Genomic DNA, 20,229 nt, shown 5'->3' with positions numbered 1-20,229 from the left:
GTACTCCATGAAATTAAAGAGGACATGAGAAAATGGAAACATATACCTTGCTCATGGATAGGGAGAATCAATATTGTCAAAATGGCAATACTTCCCAAAGCATTATACAGATTCAAAGCGATCCCTATAAGGATACCCATGACATTCTTCAAAGAAACGGATCAAGCAATCCTAAAATTCATATGGAACAACAAATGCCCACGGATAGCTAAAACAATTCTTGGGGAAAAGACGATGGGAAGCATCACCCTCCCCAACCTCAAACTTTATTACAAAGCAGTAACAATTAAAACAGCATGGTACTGGAACAAAGGCAGAGCCGAAGACCAATGGAACAGGGTGGAATATCCCTACACACAACCCCAAATGTATGATCATCTAATCTTTGATAAGGGAGCAAGAGATGTGAAATGGAGCAAGGAAAGCCTCTTTAACAAATGGTGCTGGCACAACTGGACAACCACATGCAAAAGAATGGGCTTAGACCTCGACCTGACACCATGCACAAAAGTCAGATCAAAATGGATTAAAGACCTCAACATCAGACCACAAACCATAAGGTACATTGAAGACAAGGTCGGCAAAACCCTCCACAATATTGAAGATAAAGGTATCTTCAAAGATGACACGGAACTAAGCAATCTAGTAGAAACAGAGATCAACAAATGGGACTACATTAAACTAAAAAGCTTCTGCACCCCAAAAGATACAGTGACCAGAATACAAAGACTATCTACAGAATGGGAAAGGATATTTACCCAATACCCATCAGATAAGGGGTTGATATCAAGGATATATAAAGCACTGGTTGAACTCTACAAGAAGAAAACATCCAACCCCATCAGAAAATGGGGCGAAGAAATGAACAGAAACTTTCCCAAGGAAGAGATATGGATGGCCAAAAGGCACATGAAAAAGTGCTCTATGTCACTAATCATCAGAGAGATGCAGATCAAAACAACCATGAGATACCACCTCACACTACAGAGACTGGTTCAGCCCTTTTGGAAAATAATATGGACGGTTCTCAAAAAATTAGAAATTGAGCTCCCATTTGACCCAGCAATACCACTGCTGGGAATATATCCCAGAAAAGCCAAAAAGTATAGTCGAAATGACATCTGCACTTATATGTTCATCACAGCACTGTTTACAATACCAGAATCTGGAAAAAACCCAAGTGCCCGAGAACAGATGACTGGTTGAAGAAACTTTGGTACATCTATACAATGGAATACTATGCAGCTGTTAGGGAAAAATGAGGTCATGAACTTTGCATATAAGTGGATCGGCATGGAAAGTATCATGCTAAGTGAAATGAGTCAGAAAGAGAGAGACAGACATAGAAAGATTGCACTCATCTGTGGAATACAGAATAACAGAGTAGGAGACTAATACCCAAGAATAGTAGAAATAAGTACCAGGAGGTTGACTCCATGGCTTGGAAGCTGACCTCACATTCTGGGGAGAGGGCAGCTTAGATAGAGAAGGAAACACCAAGTAAAATGTGGTTGGAGGCCACATGGGGGAAGGGTGATGCGTGCTGAATGTAGACTTGAGACTGAACACTATGGCCACTCAACACCTTTATTGCAAACCACAACACCTAATTAGAGAGAGAGAACAAAAGGGAATACCCTGCCACAGTGGCAGGGTGGGGTGGGGGGAGATGGGATTTGGGGGGTGGGGAGGGATTCTGGGTTTATTTGTGGTGGAGAATGGGCACTGGTAAAGGGATGGGTTCTTGAACTTTGTATGAGGGAAACATGAGCACAAAAATGTATAAATCTGTAACTGTACCCTCACGGTGACTCACTAATTAAAGTATAACTAAATAAATCTAAAAAAAAAGCACCAAGGGCTAGGGAGGTAGCTCGGAGGCCTAATATGCAAGGTTTTCCCAAGGGAGGCCCAAGTTCAACTTCCAGTGCCTCATGGACTTGTGACCACAGTACAAGAAGGTGCCCCGACCAATGTCCAGTATGAACCGCCATAAAAGAGAGGGGGGAGGGGGTCTTGGCTAGCATGAGGCCCTTAACTTAACCTCCAGTGGTTCCACAAGTCCCCAAGCAATCCTGACAGCTCCAGAGGCTGGGATATACCCAACAAAGGGGGACAATGCTGAGAAAGCAAATTGTGGGTAGCAGACATGGGCAAGAACACCCAGAAGCTTTTCTCCAGTTTTCCCAAGAATATGTTGACATGTATCACTTGTATAAATTCAAGGCATATAGCATGATTGGATTTATACATACTGCAAAATGATTACCACAACAGGCTCCGCTAACATCTGTCTGCTCACAGAGATTCAATATTAAGGAATGAAATTGTCTGCCTGTGATGAGAGCCCTTCAGATTTACTCTCCGAGCTTTCTTGTGTATCATATTGTGGTGTTCGCTGTAGTCATCCCTTCACTCATTACCTCCCACTTATTTATTAGAACTCAAAGTTTGTCCATTCCGACTACTTCCCTCTACTCCCCCCTCCTTGCTCCAGCCACCACACTGATTTCTTTTTCTATGAATGTTTAAGACTTCCTATAAATGGGATCATCACAGTATCTTTTCCTATCTATGGAACCTGGTATAATGGCTTCAAAATCCATCCACCTTGGAGCTGACAGTAGCATGTCCTTGTTTTTATGGCTGAGTTCAGTATTTCACTATGCCTGGCCCATCTCTGTCTATTCATCAAAGGATGCTTAGCTGTGTCGGCTGTGCTGTGTTTCTAAGATTTTAATCCATTTCTATTTAAAGTCATTATCGATAAGTTAAAGACTTCTCATTGCCGTTTTGTTGTTTCTAATCCTCCTTGTTTGCGTCTTGATGTCTTTGGTATTATGCTTTGTTATGTTTATTATCCTTCAGTGAGTTCTTGTAATTAGTATATAACTTTCCCTTGTGGTTACCATGAGGCACACATAAAATCATAAACTCACAACAGCCTGCTGAAAACTGATCGTGTCAGAGACCAGCAGGCAGTACAGGGTTAGGTTCAATATCCAGCACCCTATGCCCAGCCAGATGGCTGAATGTCACTGAAAGTTGTCCTCTAAAAAGAAATAATACTGACCATTTCAACAGAGTTCATAAACTTTATACTTTTACTTCTTTTTCTCCTCGTGCTATATTAATTATTTTTCCTGGAATTTGTCTTTATATTGTGCAACTGAAAACAATCTGTAGTTAAGGTCATAATTATTACTTTTTTAATCTTTATGACTGAATAGTTACCATTTTCAAAGTCACATTTATGGTTTTATAATGTTTCTATTTTCACTTTCAACTCATGGAAATCACTTTAGAAACACAGACCAGGTGAGAATAGACTCCCCAGCTTTTGTTTGTTTAGGAATATCCTGTTCCTTCTTCCATTTATGGACAGATAAGCAGTCACAAACTTCTTAGTTGGCAATAATTTTTTTTATTATCTTGATTATGTTGCCAAACAATCTGAAAATACGAATTTGCCAGTCGTAGTATGAGTGACCCTCGTATAGTTTCCTCTTTGCTCTTGCTGAGGTTTTCGTCTTGACACTGGGCAAGCATTATGTAGATCAGTGAGGCCCTATAAAGGGTTCATTCATCTGGGTCCTTCCCAGGTTCAGGAATCTTTCAGCCATGAAAAATACTTTCTGCTCCTTCCCTTGTCTCTATAGCCCTCATAGTGTGTTGGTTCTGTCATTAGCACCCTAATTCCCCTGAACTTTCTTTGTCCTTTTGCATTCTTGTATTTTCTTTTTGCTCCTCTGACAGTTTCAAATTTCCTATGGTCCAAGCCACTGATTATTATTGGGGTTTTGTTGTTGTTGGTTTGGTTTTTGGACCACAGCTGGCAATACTCAGGGGTTATTTCTGGCTCTACACTCAGGAATTACTTCTGGTGATGCTTGGGGCACCATAGGGATGCCAGAGATCGAACCTGGTCAGCTGTGTACAAGGCAAATGCCCTACTATCTCTCCAGCCCCAACCACCGATTCTTCTGCACAAACAAAGGATCAGTTTTACATTTGAAAGCCTGCTGAAATCTTGGGTTCAGTTCATAGAGTCGAAGTCAATTCCACTTCTCTAGAGTCCACTACAAAGAAGTTTGATTCCCTGGTACTGTCTTATTCACCTGATATTTTTACGACCCTTGCTTCCTGATCCTAATACAGGTACATCGGAGTAAACGACTTTATTTTCAGAAAATATAGATTTGTTTGGGCAGAAACAACCCCACCTGAGTTCCTGCCACTGTCTGGGGTGAGACAACTGTCTCCCCGAGAGGGGGCCAATGGGGATGCTCCTTGCTCGCTTAGGTCAGGATGAGCTCTATGGGTTCCTGGATTCTCTGGCCGCTTTACCAGATGTTTCGCACTGGGGATATGCTGGATAATAGATGAGACTAAGAATTAGCTGTTCTAGCCTAACAGGACCATAGGCCTGGACCAAGATCATATGAAACTCAGCGTTGAGGGTCAGAGTCAGACCTAAGACTGCACCCACTTCCCTGACTGCTGAGGACCCTGGGTTCGCCCTGTAGACAGGAAAGCACAGTTGTGCTCTGTCCACCCAGCACAGCTTTTTGCGCTCCATGCACCTTTGGGCTACATTCCGCTGTGAGTGGACTAGAAACCAGACCTCTCTCTTGGGCAGAGCAAGAGAAGCAGTTTTCAAGCTGAAAACACTTTGTGATCTCAACCAGAATCAGTCATACTTGCAGGGTCCCTAACCAACAGGGCACTTGGTTCCGTTAGCCCTTCTCTTGGCTTGGGCACTGCTGGACCCTCCAAGTATCCAGGGGGTCATCCCCAGATCTGCAGGTCAGCGGAGCTGCAAGGCGGAACTGCATACTTCAACAACCTGGGAGGCCTCCGGGTCTGCTGTTGGCTGTGCAGTCATTTATCCTGCCTCTTATTAGAGCACCCCTTGGGCATCTGGAACCAGAAGACACACTTGCCAGTAGTTAGGGTTAGTTCTCAGCACCCTTGCATGGCCACGGACACACCAGGTTCAAGAACCAGAAAATAAAATCCCCTCCAAAGGATCCAAACAGGTGGATGGGCACCCACCATGTTTCCTGCTCAGAATGTGGGCGTGGCATAGATGATCCAAATCTGTCCTGATCCCATGCGCAGTCTGTCCCTCTTACCTGTCCCCTTCCCTGTCACAGTCACATTCCCGAAAGCTGACCCTGGCATGTGTCAGGGCTGTCCCTATGGGGCAAGATCAGAGATACTACTTGCCCCACAGTGTCTGGCTTCCCCCTGCCCCACCAGGGCTCCATGCCATGGATCTTGCAGACCTAGCAAGGAGTTATATCTCCTCTCCTTCTCGCATAGTCTGTCTGCAGTGCTGAGGTGGTCCAGCCTCACCTCTGTGTTCAAGACTTTTCCCGGCGACACCTTGTTCTTCAATAGCCATTGTCCTCTTACACATAAGTTGAGAATCCATTCTGGAATCCTTCTGAGTTCCCCAAGCTCTGGCTCCTGAGCTATATGGTCTGATTCCCTTCAGCAAGAGCTAGTAGCACTTGGATGTCTGTTCTGTTCCTTTATCATGAGTGATTCCAATCACCAGATCTCCTCTGAGCCCCCTAAACCAATTCTGCTCCCAAATGCAGAGCAGGAATGTTCCTCCCCTCCCAGGACTGAACCTGACAAGCACATCAAAGAATCAAGTCCCACTTAGCTCTGCGGGAACCTGGGTCTCCCTTTCACCCCTGAGTCCCCTTTCTGTCCACCACCAACTTACCCCTAACATGACTCAGAGCCATGCAAAGGGAAAGCAAAATCTCTGAGGCAGTCATCACTTCTGGAAGGCAAACATATCCTCTCTATGCATGCATCAGATTGAACAGGACTTCCTGTCAAACACTCACAGATATTAGGGTAACAGCAATGGATGGAGCGCTTACCCATCCTTCTGAAAGTATCTTTATAGGGGAAAATTGCAGAAAAACATGGCAGGAGTCATAGATTTAGAGGAAAGCAAGTGCCCCAGGATAAGAGGGTCTGGATGTCCTGTTCAGAGGCCTGAACTCTTTACTGAACAGACAGTGTGGGTTTTAAAAAGTACTTCAGGTTTTTTCCAGATTCTGGCTATTGTAAACAGTGCTGCAATGAACATAGAAATACATATGCCATCTCTACTATACCTTTTTGCCTCTCCGGGATATATTCCCAGGAGTGGAATTGCTGGGTCAAATGGAAGCTCAATTTCTAATTTTTTGAGAATCGTTCATATTGTTTTCCAAAAGGGCTGAACCAGTCGGCATTCCCACCAGCAGTGAAGAAGAGTCCCTTTCTCCCCGCATCCACGCCAACACCGGTTGCTTTTGTTTTTTGGGATGTGGGCCAGTCTCTGTGGTGTGAGATGATATCTCATGGTTGTTTTGATCTGCATTTCCCTGATGATTAGTGATGTGGAACATTTTCTCATGTGCCTCTGAGCCATTCGGATTTCTTCTTTAGGAAAGTTTCTGTTCATTTCGTCACCCCATTTTTTGATCGGGTTGGCAGTTTTCTTCTTGTGGAGTTCAACCAGTGCATTGTATATCCTTGTTATCAACCCTTTATCGTATGGGTACTGCATAAATATCCTTTCCCATTCTGTAGATTGTCTTTGTACTTCGGTCACTGTTTCTCTTGAGGTGCAGAAGCTTCTTAGTTTGAGATAGTCCCATTCATTTATCTCTGTTTTCACTTGCTTGGCCAGTGGCGTGTCAGCTTTGAAGATACCTTTGGCTTCAATGTCGTGGAGGGTTTTGCCGACCTTGTCTTCAATGTACCTTAGGGATTCTGGTCTGATGTTGAGGTCCTTAATCCATTTTGATCTGACTTTTGTACATGGTGATAGGTGGAGGTCTAAGCCCATTTTTTTGCATGTAGCTGTCAAGTTTTGCCAGCACAATTTGTTAAACATGCTTTCCTTGCTCCACTTCACCTTTTTTGCTCCCTTATCAAAGATTAGGTGGTCATATATTTGGGGGGATGTGTCAGAGTATTCAACCCTGTTCCATTGGTCTGCCGCTCTGCCTTTGTTCCAGTACCAAGCTGTTTTAATGACTACTGCTTTGTAGTAGAGTTGGAAGTTGGGGAGGTTGATTCCTCCCATTTTCTTTTTCCCAAGAATTGCTTTAGCTATTCGTGGGGGCTTATTGTTCCATATGAATTTCAGGAGCGCTCGCTTCAGCCCTTTTGGAAAACAATATGGACGATTCTCAAAAAATTAGAAATTGAGCTTCCATTTGACCCAGCAATACCACTCCTGGGAATATATCCCGGAGAGGCAAAACGGTATAGTAGAGATGGCATATGTATTTCTATGTTCATTGCAGCACTGTTTACAATAGCCAGAATCTGAAAAAAACAGATGACTGGTTAAAGAAACTCTGGTACATCTACACAATGGAATACTATGTAGCCGTCAGAAAACATGAAGTCATGAAATTTGCATATAAATGGATTAACATGGAAAGTATCATGTTGAGTGAAATGAGTCAGAAAGAAAGAGACAGACATAGAAAGATTGCACTCATATGTGGAATATAATGTAACTGAGAAGTACAAGTTGGCAACGATGCAACTTCTGGCAGATATCTCTCTGGACTTAGTTACTAAAATACTAAAATACAGAAACCCAAAACCAAAAGGCCGCTAAGTGTGGTCACTCGACCTCATACCTCTTCATCCTCAGCAATGGAAAACAAATTATCTAATGCTTCCTTTTCAGCAGGTCTGACTTTAGGGGAGAGACTCTCCAAACAATAATAGTGAGTTTTGTTGAAATATTGTATGCAATCAAAGTGAAAGTAAAGTGAAATTTATTAGTTACACAGGCGGGGGGCTAGGGGTGGGGGGGCTAGGGGCGTGGGGGGGGTTAGGGATGTGGGGCTGTGGGGTGGAGCTATACTGAGATTCTTGGTGGTGGAATATGTGCACTGGTGAAGGGATGGGTATTCGAGCATTGTATAACTGAGATTTAAACCTGAAAACTTTGTAACTTACCACATGGTGACTCAATAAAAAAATTAAAATTAAAAATAAATAAATAAATAAATAAATAAATAAATAAAAGTACTTCAGGGGTTGGAGTGATAGTTCAGTGGGTAGCGCACTCGCCTGCATGTGGGCAACAAAGGTTCGATCCCCAGCATCCCACATGGTCCCCTGAGCACCGCCAAGAGTAATTTTTGAGTGCAGAACCAGGAGTAACCCCTGAGCTTTAGCAGATAAGCCCCCAAGTCAACATTATTTTTTAAAAAATAAAAGTACTACAGTTTAATTAGGGTTCCTGGCAATTGTGTTGAATTTATGGGGGATAGAATGGAAATGGTATGTCCAATTAGCAGCTCGTAGTAATCCAAGACAAGGTGTTTGAACTGAAGAGTGATAAAGCAGGATGAGACATAATTTGTGAATTAAATACTCCGAAGCTCAGAGTTTAGGACACAGTGATGGCAGGGAGCAGAAGAGCAGAACACTGTTAGATCTTGGGGAGTCCCAGGAAGAAAAACAATCTTCTAAAACTCGTCCTCCATACACAGTGATTTATATCAATACCAATACATAAATACACACTTTCAGTCACAGGGGAAAAAAATAAATCCTTTATTCTGGAGTGAATGTCTTCTATTCTCCTCATGTCTGGACAGACATCAGACTAATTCATTGTCCTGTTTTCCAAGGTCCAAAGTGGGAGTGGAAATGCTGAAACAACTTAAACCCATTAGTGTCTCCAGATGTGACGGTAAGTCGGCTCTGTCCTGTGGCAGGTGGTGCCGGGCGCAGGCTCTAACCACAGGAGAGTAAGCTCAAGTGGGCATGTTGTTCCTGGACCACCACTTCTACCAGATCTCTATGGTATCAATCCCAATGAACATCAAAGAGAAATTAATCCAAGGAAACAGTTGCAAACTGTTGATAAGTGATTTCATCTCAAGGTATCCAAGAGGAAGAAAGTATTAGTGTCCTGTGTGTTTGGGGACCACACCCGATGTGCTCAAGGATCATAGCTGCTGGTGCCAGTGGACCATAAGTGATGCCAGGCTTCTTCAAATTTGTTCAACTGCCTGCAAGGCATTTTCTTTCTTTCTCTTTCTTTCTTTCTTTCTTTCTTTCTTTCTTTCTTTCTTTCTTTCTTTCTTTCTTTCTTTCTTTCTTTCTTTCTTTCTTTCTTTCTTTCTTTCTTTCTTTCTTTTTTCTCTCTTTCTTTCTCTCTTTCTCTCTCTCTCTTTCTCCTATTTTGGGGACTACATTCAGCAGTGCTCAGGACTTGCTCCTGGCTCTGTGCTCAGGAATCACTCCTGGTGGGGCTCAGAGGACTGTATATGGTGATGGGCATTGAACCTGTGTTGGTTGAATGCAAGGACTCCTTGATTTCTTTCTTATTTCTCTTTCTCCCCCTTTCCCTCCCCCTTTCCCTCCCCCTTTCCCTCTCTCTTTCCCTCTCTCTTTCTCTCTCTTTCCCTCTCTTTCCCTCTCTTTCCCTCTCTCTTTCCCTCCCTCTTTCCCTCTCTCTTTCCCTCTCTTTCCCCTCTCCCTCTCTCTCTCCCCCTCCCTCCCTCCCTCCTTCCCTCCCTCCCTCATCTACATCTGCAAGTGCACTTCTAGAGCTAGTTATCCCAGAGATCCTCAAGTACAGAGCTCTGAGGCCTACTCACCATGTTTGAGTAAAGATGTTTTGGGTTGGTTATCCAAGTTCCCTGGACAGGACTTCCTAATCCTCACCTGATGCGACTTAGCAATTTTGTATGAAGCTTTCATTTTGTCAAATGATCTTTGGTGGAAACATACAACCCCGTGACTTCAAAGGAATTATAGGTACAGGACCTTACCTTGGAAACTATGCTCCCTAAAGCCTCTGGGTTTACCGGCAACAGTCATGGAGCAGCTGTAATTGCTCCTCTACTGACTGAGCATGACAGATACTAAGAGACTAAGAGACACTAGAGGCAGAGAGAGGCCTCAGTTAGGTCACAATTTGACGTCCACTCAACTGGCCAGCTAGGCGTAGTGGACACTCCCACCTCACTCACAGAACAAACACCCAGTTAGAAATGGAACAAGAGGGGAGGGAAGAGCATTAGTACAGCGGGTAGGGTGTTTGCAATGCACGCAGCCCGACACAAGTTCAATCCTCAGCATCCCATATGGTCACCCAAGCACCACCAGGAGTAATTCCTGAGTGCAGAGCCAGGAGGAACGCCTGAACATCCCTGGGTAGCACTGTAGCACTGTTGTCCCATTGTTCATCAATTTGCTCGAGTGGGCACCAGTAACGTCTCCATTGTGAGACTTGTTGTTACTTTTTTTGGCATATTGAATATGCCACGGGTAGCACAGCAGGTAGGGCATTTGCCTTGCATGCGGACAGCCAGCCGACCCAGGTTCAAGTCCTCCATCCATCTTGGAGAGCCCAGCAAGCTACTAAAAGCATCGTTGGGTATGACCCAAAAAGAAAAAAAAAAGGAAAGAAATGGAACAAGGGGGCAGAGTGATAGTCCAGTGGGTAAGGAGTTTGTCTTGTATGCGGCTGACCCGGGTTTGATCCCCGGCATTCTATATGGTCCCCCGAGCATCACTAGACTTCAGAGTGGAGAGCCAGGGGTAACCCCTGAGCATCGCTGAGTATGACCCAAAATAGCTAAAGGGGAAAAAAAGAAATGGGACAGAGCTGGGAGAACCCCACAGCACGCCCTGCACCTGCGCAGTAGGGAGGAGAGGAGAGGAGAGGGGTCTGGGAGGACCAAGGCAGAGGAGCTGAGGGGCTCCACACAGCAGAACCCCGACAAGACATCCAACCCCAGTTCCCTCCCCAGCACTGCATATGGTACCCAGGTGTAAGCCTTGAGCACAGCAGGGTGTGGCCCAAGCACCAAAACAATAGAACTGAACCTCGAGGAGGGGTGCCAAGACAGACTGCTGAGGCTCAGATCTGGAACAATGAAGAAGCAAGGACAGTGGGGTCACACCCACAAAATAGCCCCCCTCCCCAAGCTCTCTGCTGCAGCCCTCTGCTTCCCTGGCACCTAGAATGGCCATCAGGAACCGAAAATGAAGACATAGCACCACCTACTGGAAATGTCAAAGATGCACAACTTAGTGCTGACTAGGTGAACTTCTAACGCTTCCATTTTAAGCCCAAGAGTCAGGGATGATTTAAAACACTGAAACTCGACTACGAATAAATCACGGTGCCTTGATTAAAAAAAAACAAACTTTAAAAGATAGGCTAGTAGCCAAATGGCCAAAAAAGACAATAGCACTCGGGACTTGAGGCTGAAGATAGTAAGGCCTCCCAAGGAGAGGACGCTTCTCCAACAACCAAACTAAAAGACAGGAACAAACCTGGCCTAAGGGATGGGAAATTCATAATGGCTCTTGTGGATCACTCAGAGATACAAGGAAGCTCTGGCAAAGCAATTCAGTCAGCTCAGGAATAAGTTAATAAGCAGAAGCTAGAAACTGAAGCTAGGAACAACCCAATTCAGGATGAAAAAGACAAACAAAAGAGTGCTGGAAAAGCTAAGGAGAGTGAGCCCGGGAGGGGTCGGTGAGACCACAGACTCAGGGATAGACACAGTTCCTGGAGATGAGAAATAAGATTGTGAAAAAGGAATACTGTGAGCGGTATGGAAAACCACTAGAAAAGGCACCCCCACCCACCCACCCACACACACACACACAAAATAGCAGGAAGCCCAAATGGGACAGGGGGTGAGAGAGAGGAGAACGAAATTACTCAATGGAATAATAGCTATGGACAGCCCAAAGCTGGGGCACAGCTGCTACGCGAGGCTGGGAAAGGCCGAGAAAGGCCAGCTGACCTCGAGACAGAGCACTTAGACCAATATACATGCTAATGGAAAGATGTTTAAGTCCACAACAAATAATACAAAAAGATGTCCAGGGAAAAGAAGCAGGAAACATAGAAAGGTGCTTCCATCAAAGTTATCACCTAAATTCTCAGCAGAAAATTCACAGACTGGGGGAGAGTGGAGGAATATTCAAAATACTCAGAGACAAAAACTGCAACTTGACAGCAGGTAACAGAGTGTACGCTTGACCCCCAACTCCCTCCCCTAGCACAGAGTAGCCCGCCCTGATCAGTGCTGGGTGTGACTGACACATACACACACACACACACGCACAAACACACACACACACACACTGTAGTCAAGAATACTCTACCTTGCAAATCTCTCTCTAACTTGAGAGAAGTAAAGGCTTTCACAGGCAAGCAAAAGCTGCAGGATTCACTCTAATACCTCCAATACAATAATTGTAGTAATGAAATTATCTATTGAAAACAATTTCAGGGGACCAGAGCAATAGCCAGTGGGGGGAGGCTGTTTGCCTTGCACATGGCCAACCCAGGTTTGATCCCCAGCATCCTATATGGTCCCTGAGCACTGCCAGGAGTAACTCCTGAGTGCAGAGCCAGGAGTAGCCCCTGAGCATCACTGGGTTTGACCCGAAGATTCTAAATAAATAAATTATTTTTGAAAAATTATTAAATGAAAGGAAATCCACACAACAACAACAACCACAACAACAAAGTATTAAATGGCTCCAGCAAAACCTCATATCAAAAATTACTGTTAGTGCTTCTTGATTAGTAACTCATGCCATTTGCAATGATTAGTTGTTCAGTGCCTTTGGCTCTAAATAAAAAAAAAAAGGGCAGCTGAAATTTTATAACGTGACATGCTACCTCGAGAGACTCACTTAGGCATCAAAACAAAAAGATTTGAAGTAGAGAGGTGAAAGTGGCACTCCAAGCCAAAGGGAATATTTTTAAAGCAGGAACCATGTAACTTAGAGAGTTACATATAGAGAAGTTTGATAAAGGGATCCATGCAGCAAGAAGACATAATGCTTCTTATGCAGCGCAGGAGCACCCAGACCTATAAACAAATCCTAACAGACTTGAAAAGGGGCATGGAACAGGTTTGAGCGCCTTACTTCCACCACAGCACAAGAAATCCCAAAGGAAACACTGGCTGTAAGTGGCAGAGGACCTGGACTTCTACCCCGGACAGAACATGCATTCTTCAGTGCACATGGATCAGTCTTGGGAATACAAGATGGACCCCAAAATAGACACTAACCCTCAAAAAATCAGGCTGGTTGTTCAAAGGTCTTTAGGATGTGCTGGAAACCCAAGTTTGAACCCCAGTATCACAGGTCCCCTGGGAACTGCAGGGTATCCCCCCTCAAAAATAAAAATCAGAGCATACATGAATATGATCAGAAAGAAAAATTACAAATCAAATTTTAAAAGGTCAAACACTACATAAACACAAATGATTCAGAGAATTTTAGAAACATCTGTATTACAACAAATTAGAGAAAGCAGAAGTGGGTCAATTCCTAGAAACACATTTTAAGATTGAATATAGGGTTGGGAAAAGAGCTTAAAGTTCAGAAGCGTGTACTTTGCATGCAGAATATCCGGGTTCAATCCCTGGCACCTGGGCCAGAGAGAGTGCAACAGGATGAACACGTGAATCCCTGTCACGGAACGGTCCCCCAGGGCAGGGAAGCAGACCCTGCTGGCAGTAGCCCCCAACACTGCTTTGTTCCTCCCCTGCACCTCACCTTCAATAAACACTCCCTGGCATGAGATGAAGTTCCTGAGCACCTCCCTGTGTGTCAAAACAACAATAATGATGAGATGATGATGATGAGGAGGAGGAGGAGGACACAGAATTTGAAAGAGAAACTCTACACAGACAATTGTGGAAAAGAAAAGAATAATCAAAAGGGTCCCATGAAGCAAAAGACAAGGGTCAGGTGGCTTCTACTGTAAAATTTACTGAGCTTACAAAAAACAGCTTATCCTTCTAATATTGCTTCCAATAAGTTAAAAAGGGAAAACAGATTACCCTGATTCCAAAATCAGAAAGGAGACACACACACACACACACACACACACACACACTTACTATGGAAATGCAAGGCAAAGCAACAATGAGATGTAATCTCACATCTGTGAGAATGGCTATTATCCAAATGATAATAGTAAGTGGTAGAGAAAGGGAAATTCCTGTACACCATAAGAGGGGCAATAGATTAGTAGTGTAGTCATTATGGAAACAATATGGAAGGCGGGGGTGGTTGGGTTTGGTTTCGTGTGTGTGTGTGTGTGTGTGTGTGTGTGTGTGTGTGGTGGTGGTGGTGGTGGTGGTGGGATAAGCTGGGGACATACCTAGCAATGCTGAAGGCTTCCTCCAGCTCTGTTCTTGGAGTCATAAAGTGAATCAAACCCGTGTTGGCTGCTTGCAAGGAAAGCATGTCTTAACTCTCGCATTATCTCTCTGGCACAGTATGGAAATTACTGTTTTATAAAAACTAGAAATATAAAAACATATGATCCAGTTCTCCTAGCTCCAAAAATGGTTTTATAAAACCATTTATATTGCCTAAATATGCACATTCATGTTTATTGTAGCATTACTTACAATAGCCAAGAACTAGAAAGAACTTAAGTGCTCACCAACAGAAGAATAAATAAGTAATGAAGACACAAAAAAAATTTTGTAAACACTCTGACAATGAATCCAGGAATTAGAACAAAATCAATGTACAAACATACATATTTTGGAGGAAAAAACTGTTACTGATATAAATAGATAATGATAGTAATGACTTATAAGAAAAAAGAAAATCTAATTTACTAACACTACAACAAAATCCCTAAGTTGAAGATGAGCAATAGAAAATATAATATTAATGAAAGAAATTAGAGAGAAGATACAAGTGGAATATTCCATACTCATGACTGAATATTGTCAAAATACACATTCTACCCAAAGCAATCTATACTATACATACAGGTATATCAATATGATACCTGTATTTCAATGCCTTTCCCAAAGGAAAAAAAATGCAACAATCTGTGTAGAACCATAAAAGACCCCAAACAGCTAAATATTCAGAAAAAAAGGAACAATGCTATAGGCACCAACATTCCTACTATCAAATTATATATAAAAGCTAAGATTTAATCTAAACAGTATAGTACTGGCATTAACAGTGACAGAAATCAATGGAACAGGTAATGAGTCCAAAAATAAACACAAACATATATATTCCATTTATGACCAAAAAGCCAAAAATATACAATGCAGAAAAGACGGTCTCTTCAATAAATGGTGCTGGGGAAAAAGTGTCACATGCAAATGAGTAAAACTAGACAATTATATAACACCATCCCCAAATATTAACACACAGCAGCAAGAGGTAATTATGTAGCAAGGCAGGAATACATGAGGAAACAACTGATTTCGAAACATCCAGCCACACACATTTAAAGGATCTAGAAAAGGAAAAATTGCAGTCACAAGTCAATAGAAAGCAAATAATAAAAATTAGAGTGTAAATAAGGAAATGAAACAGAACTAAAAAGACAATAGAGAAGATCCATGACACCAAGAGCTAAGTTCTTCACAAACAAAACAAAACTGGCACCTAGGTGAGCTCCCTGAGAAACAAAAGGGAGAAAATCCAAATTAATCTATGAAAGATGAAGGGGAGAACTTCAGCACTGCAGAAATTCAAAGGACGCTAGAGATTCCTACGAATGACTTCATGCCACTACACTGGAAACCCTAGAAGACATCGACAAAGATGATATGACCAAGAAATGGAAGCAGAACAAACACCCAGTGACAGATGAGTAGTTAAAGGTGAGGTCCCAGGAGCAGTGGGCAGATGGCTCAGGGGGGTGGCATGCAGGCTTGCACACAGGAGCCCCAAGTTCGCTCTTGGCACTGCAAGGTCTCACAAGCACTACTGAATGTGACACCAAAAAGGAAACAAAAAGAAAAGGAACTATAGATTCACCCCAAAATGCATAATAAGGTCCCCCAAGCACAACTACAAAAAATACAAAAGGAAAAGAAACTATAGGTTCACCCCAAAATGCAAAATAAAATTGAACACCTTGTTTTTGAACAACTTGATGGAAACTGGAAGGGGAAACTAAGTCAATAAATCAAAAGGAGAAAGACAGGTATCAGATGCTCCCACTCCTCTATGGGATACAGATCAAAGCTGCATTTTGTCTGTTCCCTAACAAGCAAAATTAAATAAACCAAACTCTGTGTGCAGACCACGTAGCTGAGGTCACAAGTGGGGCAAGGGACAAGGGTCTAAAGCAGGTGGCAGTGAGTAGCGGTGCAGCAGGATATGTACCTGATGTTGGTGGTGGATGACAAACACTCGAAGAACGAATGTTTTAAGCATATATCCCTAAAATTGGGATTTGGGGCTCTTGTAAGCAATGGCCCCATTTTTAAAAATTTTTATTTATTTGTTTATTTGCTTTTTGCATCATACCCAGTGATTCTCAGGGGTTATTACTCCTGGCTCTGCACTCAGGAATTACTCCTGGGAATCGACCCCAGGTCTGCCACATGCAAGGCAAACACCCTACCTACTGGGCTATTACTCATCCCCAATGACCTCAATTTTAAAAGAGATTTGTTATGTGCCAGGTCTTATCCACTCGCTGCTCCTGAGATGCGTTATGAGCGAATGCTGCCAGAAACACTTTAGAATCATTACATTTTTTTTTTTAATTTTTGGTCCCTGAATGTCCAGAAGCCATTTGCTGTTCCCAAATTTTTCACAACCTCCACAGCAGTTTCATAATCCCTGGAGATCACACTGTATACCCATTTCACTGAATATACTTCCCCGTTTCACAGAATCGAGTCCCCTCTGAAGCTAGAGCAGCTTCCATGGAATATTATTCAATCATGATAAAGAATAAAATATGCGTGTAACATGGTTGGACCTGGAGGGTATGATGGTATGTGAAATAAGACAGAAAAAGTCAAATATCAGATAATCTGTTACATGTAGCATCAAAACAATTTTTTAAAAAATGAACAAGTTGGTAGATACAGAGATCAGAATGGAGATTGTGTGAGAGATGGCAATGGGTGTGAGAGAGATGACGACAAAGGGCAGAAGGCCCCCGCTTATATAGCAGAAACGACATCATGGGGATGCAGGGTGATGACTAATAAACTGTTGCATACTTTTTCCTAATTAGACAACCATGATTTATTTACAGAGTGCTTGAGAGCTGAGTTTTAGACATATAAAGTTCTAGCACCAATGTCAATTTCCTGCACCAGCATCTCCAAGTTCCCTCCATCCCCCACCTACCAGGCCTGCCACCTTGACAGACACATTCTAAAGTTTGGTGGTCATATGTGGGATCTCACGTTTCCAGTGGTATTGAGTCTGTGGTGTGGATACAGAGTTATCCCACTCCCCTACATTACTAATGTACCTGAGACCCCTGACCCCATTATGTCCCCTTCTCATCTTCTTCCTTCTCCCCAATCTCTTTCCACCTCTGTTCTCCTCCCTGTACCCTGCATATCTGAAAGTATTTTAAGCTATTTGTAGTTTTTAACTTACACACCTTTATATTGTTTAAAACTTTTAACAATCGGACAATAAAGGTTAAGACACTTGCCTTGCATTCGACCAACCCCCATTTGATCCCTGGGACAGCATCAGGTCCCCTCAGCCTCACCAGGAGTGATCCCTGAGCACAGAGCCAGGCATAAACCATGAACACATCTGGGTATGGCATCAAAATAAAAAAAAATCTTGATATTCTTACAAAGAATTATAGGGAAAAAAACATCATTGCCTCAGTAATGAAACTCAGATGCAAGGACACAGCTGTTAGGTTCAGGAAGAGACAAAGCAAATCAGCACTATGGCAAAGACAACAACAGCAGGGCAGTGAGCAGACCTGGGAGGAAATGAATTGGGTGGCATCACCATGACACAAAACATCTCAAAAGAAAGACCAAGCCTGAGTTGCTCTCCCTTGCGCACAGATCTCGCTTGCTTGTCTGTGTCTCTGTGCTGGCCTACTTCCACTCTGGAGAAGCCCGTGTTCTCTCTTGAGCACACACTTCCCCCTTTCTCTCCCTCACATCTTTCTAAATAATTTTTATTAAAAATACTATCTTGCTTTGAAAAATAAGATTAGAAAAGATCAAGAGGGCCTTGAGGAGAGGTTCCCAAATGTATTTGACAGGCCGGTGATGAAGAATAGCAGGAATATTGGGAGGATTTGGATTTAGGGGAAAATCTAAGTGGAGGGGCCCTAGAGGTTCTCTCACTTCAAGCAGGGAGATTTCTAGGGTTCCACTGAGTGATTTGTTTTCTTCAAAGCAGGTAGTAGGACAAAGTTAATTTTTGTAGACAAAGGTAGAATCTGAGTTAGAGCTAAGACAGGCCAAAGAGAGAAGGAACAGATGTTTAACTTACGCTATCCAAGCACTCACATCTGGCACCTCTGTCCTCAGCGCTATCTCTGTCCCCGGAGAGACAGAGAAAGAAAGAGAAATGCCGCATTGGCATGGAGGTCACCGTCCCCGGAGGCTACACTTTGAGCGGAAGGTGGGTGATGACATTCTGTGACCAGACTCAGTTTGACACCACTAAGGCAACTGACTGTTTGAAAGGAAAACTCGTTTATCTCCTGGGAGACTCCACACTGCGCCAGTGGATCTACTACTTCCCCAAAGTTGTCAAAAGTAGGTGAATTTTCCCTTCTTCTGGGAATTCAGGCCAACTTTGAGGTATTTTCACAGAGGCTTCTAGTCCCCTGTGTTGGCTGTTTTGAGTTGTACTTCACTTAGCTTTCTAGGTGTGAGCCTTTACGCTTAAAATACCACTGAAGCCTTCTTTCATGGGAAGTACTGGTTTCTCTTTATATATTCCAATGATGAATTTACATTTTGGTTGACATTTCACACAGAGGAGCAAGTACTTTTCTTAGCATTCTCCCCCTAGAAATGATCTCATTGGAGAGACAGAGAGATGGTTCAAAGGGATGGAGCACATATTCTGCATGTGGGGCCCCAGATTTGATCTCTGAGCACTGATCTGGGAGTAGTCCCCAGCCCCCAGCAGTAATACAATTCAAACAAAAAATTAACAAGATCCACCCCCAAAAGAAAACAAAACAGTCTAGGTGAATGAGAATTTGCAATGGTAAGATTTTTTGGTTGTTGTTGTTTTCTTTTAAATAATCACTGCTTCCTAGTAAAAAGAAAATTCTTTTTATCAGAACTAAAATATTTTGATATTCATGGAATTGGAAAGTTTAAGAAGCTTCAGCTTCTGGATGCTGACAGGCACACTCAAATTCGGTGGGTAAAGCACAGTTACCCTTTCGTCACCCAGGAGTTCTACTCTGTGATGGATGAAGCACACATTGGTCAGGAAATTGACCGGATTTCTGGTGACCAGAACACAGTCATCGTCATCACCATTGGCCAACACTTCCGACCCTTCCCCATTGACATTTTCATTCGCAGGACCATCAGCATCCGAAATGCTATTGAGCGGCTGTTCATAAGAAGCCCGGCCACTAAGGTGATTGTGAAGACAGAAAATATCCGAGAGATGCACATCAACACAGAGTGGTTTGGAGACTTCCACGGCTACGTTCAATATCTCACCACAAAGGACATTTTCAAAGACCTCAATGTGGGCATTATTGATGCCTGGGACATGACCATTGCCTACGGTGCCAACAGTGTTCATCCACCTGACCAGGTGATTGAGTATCAGATTAACATGTTCCTGAACTACATTTGCTAAAGCATAAGTATCCAAAATCCCTGGGGAACAATACTCACAGATAACCCTCCTTGTCTTGTCAGGGAAGTTTTATTTATGTTACATAGAAGATTCCAAACAATCTGTCTGCAATGGAAGGGTATTGGAGAACAAAGACAGCCAGTATGATATGAAAAGCCAATAGAGTCCCCAAGAGTAGTTAGCCAATGTTTCAAACTTGTCCATATTGTTGCATGAAGTGATATATATAGGTCAGAGGCACAGAGATAAGACACACGAGAAGAGTGTAGAGAGCACAGAGGGTAAAGGTATCGATCTGGCTCCTGACCAAGAGCAACTGCCAAAGGCTTCCTTTATTTCTACTTTTTTATCAGTTACATCCCAATGACTTCATCACAGAGAAAGAATCACTAACGAGAGTACAAACAGTTATAGGATAATTGTTCATTAAAATAACATCAGGGTATACATTGTCTTGTCAAAGCTATGTTGTCAAAGTTATGTTGCAATGATTAAAACGTCAGAGGAAGATATGGAGCCTATGGACACATACGCTCTACAGGTTACATCCCCCACATTCTTGTGGTCGGTTACACAAAAAAACAAAGAGAAGGCTCA

The 20,229-nt window shown here is 43.0% G+C and overlaps 1 protein-coding gene across 1 annotated transcript in view; it reads left to right on the top strand.

Moving 5' to 3' along the window:
• The window catches only part of LOC101542476 (NXPE family member 1), a 31,116-nt gene extending 11,484 nt beyond the window's left edge, over positions 1–19,632 (top strand). Inside the window, exons 3-5 of the mRNA XM_004604708.2 lie at positions 8,673–8,738; positions 18,352–18,560; positions 19,097–19,632. Coding sequence (XP_004604765.2) covers positions 8,673–8,738; positions 18,352–18,560; positions 19,097–19,632 — 811 coding nt within the window. The remainder of the gene's footprint in view (positions 1–8,672; positions 8,739–18,351; positions 18,561–19,096) is intronic.
• The last annotated feature ends 597 nt before the right edge of the window (positions 19,633–20,229 follow it).

Source organism: Sorex araneus, chromosome 3, assembly GCF_027595985.1.
Source record: "Sorex araneus isolate mSorAra2 chromosome 3, mSorAra2.pri, whole genome shotgun sequence".
In the NCBI taxonomy this organism is placed as follows: domain Eukaryota; kingdom Metazoa; phylum Chordata; class Mammalia; order Eulipotyphla; family Soricidae; genus Sorex; species Sorex araneus.
This window is presented reverse-complemented; position numbering and strand designations above follow the sequence as displayed.